The sequence below is a fragment of the Colobus angolensis genome, unplaced genomic scaffold, assembly GCF_000951035.1.
Source record: "Colobus angolensis palliatus isolate OR3802 unplaced genomic scaffold, Cang.pa_1.0 Scaffold56, whole genome shotgun sequence".
Lineage (NCBI taxonomy): Eukaryota > Metazoa > Chordata > Mammalia > Primates > Cercopithecidae > Colobus > Colobus angolensis.
Genome location: NW_012119154.1, coordinates 4,958,161 through 4,967,308, shown reverse-complemented (window position 1 = coordinate 4,967,308; position 9,148 = coordinate 4,958,161). Strand labels below are relative to the sequence as shown.

The 9,148-nt window shown below is 46.5% G+C and overlaps 1 protein-coding gene across 1 annotated transcript in view; it reads right to left on the bottom strand.

Annotated features, from left to right (window-relative positions):
• Window positions 1-4,082, bottom strand: part of CMTM7 (CKLF-like MARVEL transmembrane domain containing 7) — a 69,026-nt gene extending 64,944 nt beyond the window's left edge. Inside the window, exon 1 of the mRNA XM_011961625.1 lies at window positions 4,023-4,082. Within this exon, the coding sequence (XP_011817015.1) occupies window positions 4,023-4,082 (60 nt within the window). The remainder of the gene's footprint in view (window positions 1-4,022) is intronic.
• Window positions 4,083-9,148: the final 5,066 nt, after the last annotated feature.

Below are 9,148 nucleotides of genomic sequence, written 5' to 3'. Positions count from 1 at the left end.
AAAAAGAAAAAAACATAAAAATGAAGACAGGCCCAAACAGGACTACCAAAACGAAGTATGTTATCAATGTTCCTTTTGAGCAGTGTCCCTGTGGCCATACTTACATTTATTCATTTGGAGATAACATCAAAAAATCTGGCTGGGTGCGGTGGCTCATGTCTGTAATCCCAAAGTCAAGCTCACGGGCCCAAGTTTGACGCCAGCATGGGCAACATAGTGAAACCCCATCTCTACAAAAAATACAAAAATTAACTGGGCATGGTGGCACATGCCTGTAGTCCCAGCTACTCAGGAGGCTGAGGTGGGAGAATCACTTGAGCCCAGGAGGTTGAGGCTGCAGTGAGTCGTGATCACAACACTGTACTCCAGCCTGGGTGACAGAGCAAGACCCTGCCTCAAGAACAAAACAAAACAAAGCGAAATATAAAACTACCTTTGTAAGTTTATTCCCTGCCAGTGCTGTCTTGTCATCAAAAGAGTTTTCAATGTGGCGAAGTCCTAATAATTCTTGTTTGTGGATGATACCCATGCAATCTCTGTTTTGGCAAGTCTTTTAGGTGATTCGGATGCACACTCAAATTTGAGAACCACTGTCATTGCCAGAGTCCACTGCAGTTGAGACATTTGGGGATTTATTACACTATTTATTCCACCTTTATGTACATTTGACAATTCTCATGACCAAAAAAAATTGCCTTCCATGTGTGTCTTCTCTGTAGAAACAGTCACAGCTGTCTGGTACCTCCATTTCTTTCTCTGTAATACAGGAATAATTGCATCTAGGGGCTGTTGTGATAATGTGATAGATAAGCAGGCGTGCTGTAACATTTCTGGCTCTATACCCACAGGCATGAAGTTAGCATTGTGTATCATTTTTTATGTAGATGTGCATTTCACTCCTGTACTTGTCCAAGGCTTCAGGACCCACAATGGAGATGACAGGGCATCTTTGTTGAGATGAGGGTTTCAGGGAAGCAGAAAAACCAAGTGCTGGATCATTTCTCCTTTGAGGGGCCTTTACCCAATTCAGCAATCTTCGAACAGTGATTTTCGATGTATAGCCCCCCGACCAGCAGCACCTGTGAACTTGTGAGAAATGCAGATTCTAGGGGCCCACTCTGACCTGCTGAATCAGAACCTATAGGGGTAGGGCTCAGCAGTGTGTGTCCTGACAAGTCTTCCCAACCCCACCCTCACTCCCCACCCCCTTCACCACCATTCTCTGCAATTCTGATGCATACTCAAGTTCCAGAACAACTATCAGTTCCTGAGTCTGCTCAGAAACATTGCTGGGCTTTTCTGCCTGTTGACTAATGCACCGCCCGCCTCTGATAGGAAATAATCATCGTTCTGGACACTCTGTGTTAATCACTCTATTATGATCACTTAAGAGCTTGAGCAGGATGCTTGCCAGTGCAAGGGCCATTGCTGGCCTGACTTACAAGAAGAGGCTTCAGAGGCTTGCCAAGTGCACTGAGATGTCTACACTAGCATGTTGTCTGCTAGGTGTGAAGAGCTGCCCCTTGGGAAAGCGAGGTCTTAGGCAAAGGGCTTCATAGCCCACTTTAAAGATGTCACACTCTAAGAGGGAGCCAGCCAGGTCGGTGACCTCTGAGTACCAGGTGAGAAATCAAGATGTCCAAATGCTCCTTTTCTCTGCACCGAGGGATTGCAGGTGGCTTATTAACAGTTTAAAGCTTCAATTCGAGTGGTACTCTGACTACAACTCTTCTTCATCAGTGTGCTTATGATGTTATATCTGATCCGATATAATGAAAAAAGTAATAAAATTAGAGTTGACTCTGTATTAGTCACAGTGCTTTTGGTGACAGAAACTAAAATCAAGCAAAAAGAAGAGTTCATTCAAGCTGGGAGCAGTGGTGCATGCCTGTAGTCCCAGCTACTCAGGAGACTGAGGTAGGAAGATTTCTTGATCCCTGAAGTTCCAGGCCTGCCTGGGCAACATAGCAAGACCTTGTCTTTAAAAACAAAACAAAACAAAATAGGCTTGGCATGGTGGCTCATGCCTATAATCCCAATACTTTGGAAGGCTGAGGCAGGAGGATCATTTGAGGCCAGGATTTTGTGACCAGCCTGGGCAACATAGTAAGACCCCCATCTCTACAAAAAGTTAAAAAATTAGCCAGGTGTATAGTCCAAGCAACTTAAGAAGCTGAGGGGGGGAAGATCACTTGAGCCCAAGAGTTCAAGGTTACAGTGAGCCATAATCGTGCCACTGCACTCAGCCTGGGCAACAGAGTGAGACCTTGTCTCAAAAACAAACAAACAAACCAATAAAAAGCAAAACAAAATAATTCATTGGCTTGAGTAACTGTAATAAGCAGAGGTATACACCCACTTCAGGCATGGCTGGATCCAGGTGCTCCTCAGGCACAGTCAGGACCTCCATCTCCTGGCTTCACTTTGCTCTGTGTTGGCTTTTGTGTCAGGCAGGCCCTCTCATGAGCTCTGACAGCTCAGGCTTACATGATAATCCCACCTTCGTTATAACAGCCTGTCTTTTCCACTGGCTCTGGTACTGTCTTAGTCTGCTTGGGCTGCCATAAAAAAATATCACACACTGAGTGCTTCTCAACAAGAATTCACTTCTCACAATTCTGGAGACTAGAAGTTCAAAATCCAGTTGCCATCAGGGTTGGTTTCTGGTGGGGCCTCTCTTTATGACTTTAGATGGCCACCTTCTTGCTGTGTCCACACATGGCCTTTTCTCTGTGGGCACGGAGAGAGACAGAGAGATCTCTGGTGTCTCTTCCTAAAGGGACACCAGTCCTATTGGATTATGGCTGCACTCTTATGACCTCATTTAACCATATTATCTCCCCAAAGGGTCCATCTCCAAATACAGTCACACTGGGGAGTTGGGCTGCAACATACGTATTTGGGGCAGGGAGGACACACGATTCAGTCCATAATAGGCACTATCTCTCATTGGTCCAAATATGGGTCATGGTTCCATCTTTCAATGAATTACTGTGGCCAGAGGAGTGGAACATTTTTGGTGGCCGGGTCAAGTTCTACCTACCCATGAAGCTGGGGGTGGGATATTTTCAGCCCAGTAGAACCACAGGAACTGAGTGAGGAAGGGGTGGTTCCAAAAAGGAAAATCAGGGTGTGAGTATCAGAAAGGGGAGTGAATATTAGGCGGTGTTATGGACTGAATGTTTGTGTACAGCATTTATAAGTTGAAGCCTTAACACCCAATGTGATGACATTTGGAGATGGGGCCTGTGGGCAGTAATGAGACTTAGGTGAGATCATGAGGGTGGAGCCACAGCGTCCAGCCTCCAGTGAATTTTTAAAAGTTTATTGGGTTCTGTAAATCAGTCAAACTCTCAGGTCCTTCTGAGAATCACCAATCAGCTGCCTTATATCCATTGGAAATTTACTGCATCAGGGTGGCTCCTGAGCCAAGGGCAGCCCATCAGTGGGTTGGTCAGTGGTGTTTGGAGTGGCCTTATAAGGGAACTTTGCCTAGTAAGAGTGGGAGCTCCACTGATGATCCTGTCTCCTGCGGAGTTTGAATGTGAGGCATTGAGAAGGATTTAGCAGTTGGGACATAGAGAGAAGGTGGAAGCCAGGAGGCTGGATGGGCCATGGGAAGAAATAAGAAGGGCAGAGCAGAAGAGAGTGGCTGAGGCCCAGCAGAGGGAGAGCGGCATGTGCCCACCGCAGCGGGGCCAGGTGGGACCCTGAAACGTTTCTCTTTGTGCTGCCTGGCTGTGTGACTGAGAGGCAGGACTCTGGAACCAAACTGCCTGGGTTTGGCCCTTAGTTCCATCACTTGCTAGATGTGCGACCTTGGGCAAGCCTCTCTGAGCCTCCATTTCCTTCTCTGTAAAGAGGAACAGCAATAGAAATGACCCCTCAGGGTAACTATGAGATCTAAATGGGATAAGAAATGTGGAAACTGCCTAGAGTAGCGTCTGGCTCATAGTAATAAATGTGACCTATTTTATCATCTTTCCTAAGTCCTTATGTATCGAACAATGAGGATTCATTACCTGAGGGCTGAGGGACTCCTGTAGGTTGCCATTTCCATAACCATAAGCATCAAAGACCATCTTTAAGGGTGAAATAAAGGACTTTTTGGATGTAGCTAATCCAAGGAATTTTGAGAGCTGCTGGGGAAAAGTTTTACTGAGAGAGGAAGGGAGGAGAGGAGGATTCACCTTGTTATTTGCTCACAACCCTCACTCAGCAAATGTTACTGAGAGCCTTCCGCATGCCTGACCGAACACTTCCCAGAAGAATTCCCTCCCCCAGGGAGTCTGTAACCAGAGCAATACAGGGAAATAGAGTCAGATAACTGAGGAAGCTGTGGTCGTCATCTCCGTTGGGAGGAGTAGAGGTCTGGGCTAGACGGTTCCCTGTTTGTGTCCAGTATTATTTAGCAGAGTGCCTGGCCCAAAGTAGTACTCAGTTTATATTTGTGGGATTAATGCAGAGCTGTAGCATCCCTGTAAGGGACGGCCCAAAGCTGGGAGTAACCAGCTTGTCTTGAACTGGGGGGAGAAAGTTTCAAAAAAGAATTTGTGCTTGGAACTAGGCCTTGAAGGGCAATTAAAAATGTATGGGGTGGGCAAAAGAGGGAATGACACATGTCGAGAAAGGAGGCATGAAACCGCACCATGGATTCCAGGTGTTTCCAGTCCTTGGGCGTGACTGGAGTGTGGGGACATGGGGAAAAGGGCTGGGGGCCTTGGCTGGAGAGATACCACAGGACTGTGGAGGCCCACCTTAGGATTTGTGCTTTATGTAGACAGTGAACACTGTGAGGATCAAAGGGGTTAAGATATGTCAAATGCTGAGAGCTGTTGCTGACAGTAAGATGATAAGTATGATGATGATAATGAGATCTCTGTCTTGTCTTTCCTTATCCCATGCTGTCATTTGCAATCACCTGTGAAATCTATGAAAACTGTCCCTGGCCAGGCTCAGCCTTGGAGATTCTGATTCAGTGTGCTCAGGCAGGGGCTGGACATCCATGTTCGGGAAGAGTTGCACAGGTGATTTCGATGCATATATGACTCTGGTTGAAAACTGCTAACCTGGCAAATGTCCACCAATCTCACAAAGTCCAGCCAAAATGTTACGGCCTCTGAGAAGCCTTCTTTGAGTGATGAGTAATCCCTATGGCAATATTTACTGAGCATCGACAAAGTGCCAGACCCTGTGTCAGGCACATGAGTACGTGTTCTTTGAGCAGACTGAGAAAACAGGCAATATGTATGATAAATGCTAATGATAAAAGTGGGATACTATGGGAGCCCATGGGGTGATAACTTACCCTGTCAGGGATGTGATGGGGAAGTCAGGGAAGGCTTCCCAAAGGAGGGGCCATCTTAGCTGCCTACTGAAGGATAAAGATGTGTTAACCAGCCTTGGGTGGGTAGAGAGGAGAGTTCCAGGTAAGTACTTGGGCATGACAGATTAGAGGGTATGACGTTCATGCAGGCTTAAGTGTGAGGTCCAAGAAGTGGGAGATGCTACATGAGGCTAGATAGGTGGCAAGATAATATGGCAAATGTGGGTGAGCTACCTCACTCCTGTATGTGCACCTAGCCCTTTGCCCACACTGGAAGTGTGTGTGACATATCTCACTTAAGTCTTGGCTGACTCTTTTGAGACTGGGAGCTCATAGAAAGAAGAAGTCATGTGTGGAAACTCGGCAGTCAGGGTCATGCTGCCTTGGGTTTAAATCCTAAATCTGCCACCACCTCCGCTACTGTGGAGTCGGGAAATTTCTAAACGCAGACGGGACAGATGGGTCGCGCTTTCCCGTCTGTCCCAGTGGGGATGAAAACTCATACCTATGTTTCCTAATCCAATTATTTTCTGCTGCAAATCAAAGCAGCACAAAGGTTTGTGGATTAAAATAATCTGTTGTTACCTCTCGTGGTTCTGTGATTTGACTGGGCTCAGCTGGGTGGTTCTCATTTGGAGTCTCATGCTGTTGTAGTCAGAATGCAGCTGGGGATACAGTCATCTGAAGGCTCAGCTGGGTTGGACATCCAAGATGGCTCTCACATGGCTGACAGCTGATGCTGGCAGTTGGGTGGGAGATCAGTGAGGGATGTCACTGGAATGCCCACGTGTGGCCTCTCCACATGGCTTGGGCTTCTCAGAGCATGATAGCTGGGTTCTGAGAGGAAACATTGCAGAATAGGTATTCCAGGAAGCAAGAAGAAGCTGCCAAGACAGATGAGGACTATGCCTGGAACTGAACATCATTACTCCTTCTGTATGCTACTAGTCAGGGCCTGCCCACATTGAAGGGGATGCTGAAATAAACTCCACCACTGGATTAGGAAGGTGTATGATGATATTGTTGTGATCCTCTTTGGAAAAAACAATCTGCAAAGCCTTCTATGAGGATTCAATAAATTAAGGCATGGAAAGTCCTCAGCACAGTGCCTGGCACATACTAAGTCTTCTAAAGTGTGCAGGCTCTTCTTGGCCTTCATCCTGACATCCTCAGCACCAATCACAATGCCTGGTATGCAGTAGTGGAGCTTTATAATTTTTAAATTAGACAGAGGGAGACCTGTTTACTATTTAGTTATGCTTAATGGCTATGCAGCCCAAGAATAATTGTGACTGTCATTAAACAGGAAAGATCAGCTTCACTCTTCTATTAAATTGAGTCTAACTCTAAACATGAAAGCTCAGTCTGCATTATTTGTTGAGCATGCAGAATAACTGTCTACTTAAAAACGGGCAACAGGCCGGGTGTGGTGGCTCATGCCTGTAGTCCCAGCACTTTGGGAGGCCCAGGCAGGTGAATCACCTGAGGTCAGGAGTTCGAGACCAGCCTGGCCAACATGGCAAAATCCCACCTTTACTCAAAATAAAAAATTAGCTGGGCGTGGTGGTGTGCACCTGTAATTCCAGGTACTCGGGAGGCTGAGACAGGAGAATTGCTTGAACCCAGGAGGCGGAGGTTGCAGTGAGCCAAGATTGTGCCACTGCACTCCAGCCTAGGTGACAGAGCAAGACTCTGCCTCAAAAAAAAAAAAAAAAAAAAAAAGTGGGGAATAAATTAGAGGAAACATCTGGGAATTCAATAAAAAACTGGAAAGAGCATTGGATTCAGATTTAGAAGACCTGGATTGGAATTTAGGGGCCTCAGAGCCATTCTGCATATCAGTCTCCACATCTGCAAAATGGGGTTCACATAGCTTACCTCACTGGGCTAAGGACTAAATGAAATTTTACTTATTCAGGTATTTGGTGCCCATTAGTGGCCTCTGAAATAGGCTGAGATGAAAGTGGTTGGGCCTGGCATGTTGGGAGTATTGGCAGACAAGTGCAAACAGCACTTTGAGCCAGAACCTAGCAAAAGGGGTTGCTCTTGGCTTAGTCCCACCCTCTTTTGTGTAGCCCTCACCCAGCTTACATGCATTGTCCAAATGCACGTAAGGGTCCCCTCCGGTTCCCAAAACAGAGCTCTGTGCACAGTTGCGGGCGGACAATAAAATTGGCTAACAATTGTTTCCCAGCTCTGGCCACTTGTACTTAGTGCCAGCTGGCAAGAGATGATTTGGCGCTGAACTGCACAGGTGGTCCCTGCATTACCCCATCTCCCCGCAATGTATCTCCAGAAAAACCAACATAAAGTTGACTGTCAACCAGCAGACAGATCACCACTGATGTTTGTGTGCTTCGACATGATTGGCAAAGAGAAGGTTTGACATTGGCCAGTGAGGGCATGGTGACATTTCATGGGTCAGGCAGCGAAGCTTTAGACAGCTGACTTTCATTTTTTGATGACTTCCTGTGTGATTATTTGCCGTGTCTCCCCAGGTAGACAGACCGTGGCCTCCCTGCGGACATTTCGCTTCATGAGTGCTCTCTATTGGTTATAAGTTGCAGGAGAGTTGCTTCCTCATGCTTTTGGCTGTACCTGTAGAAAGGGCGGGACAAGGGGAGGAACCCCTCATTCCATAAGCAGTGAGAAGGTCTGCGTTAAGGCCAGTTTTGCTTCGCTTGACCTCTGGAATAAGCAAGTGGGACTCCAGCTGCTGGTCTGCCTGCCTGCAAGTGACATTGTCCGGACCTCAGTGATTGCATTTGTGAAATGTTCACCCAGAAATGGGTTTGAAATGTTGAGAAAGGCCATCAAACACCAAACAAGTGTACAACTGTAGGGCATTATTAGTCTTTATGCTAATGCTTTCTGCCAGAACTGGTCCTTTTTTTTTTTTTTTTTTTTATGCTAATGCTTTCTGCCAGAACTGGTCTTTTTTTTTTTTTTTTTTTTGAGACGGAGTCTCGCTCTGTCACCAGGCTGGATTTGCAGTGGTGCAATCTTGGCACACTGCAACATCGGCCTCCTGGGTTCATGCCATTCTCCTGCCTCAGCCTCCCGAGTAGCTGGGACTACATGCGTGAGCCACCATGCCCGGCTAATTTTTTTTGTATTTTTAGTAGAGATGGGGTTTCACCATGTTGGCCAGGATGGTCTCGATCTCTTGACCTCATAATCCGCCCGCCTCAGCCTCCCAAAGTGCTGGGATTACAGGCGTGAGCCACTGCGCCCGGCCTAGAACTTGTACTTCTTTATGAAGCTACCAGCAGAGAAAGGAGAAGAAAAAGTGGAGACAGAGAGACAGGGAGACAGAGACAGAGGGAAAATACATGTATCTGGGGAGAAAAAAGCATTACCATTTGTTATGGGCTAAATTATGCCTCGCCTGATCCGCCACCAAATTCGTATGCTAAAGGCCAAACCTTCAGTACCTTAGAATATGACTGTATCTGGGGACAGGGCCTTTAAATAGGTAATTAAGTTAGAATGGGGTTGGTAAGGTGTGCCCTAATTCAATATGACTGGTGTCTTTGTAGGAAGAGGAGATTAGGAACAGGCGACACAGTGAGAAGGTGACTAAGTGAGGACACAGTGAGATGGTGGCCATCTGCAAGCCAAGGAGCAAGGCCTCAGAAGAAACTCAATCTGCTGACACCTTGATCTTGGGCTTCTAGTCTCCAGAACTGTGAGAAAATAGATTTCTGTTGATTAAGCCACCTAGTCTGTGGTATTGTGTTACGGCAGCCCCAGCAAACAAATATACCATTTATGTTTTGCATTCGGAACCAATCAAGAATTCTTTCAGAAAACAAATCTCTT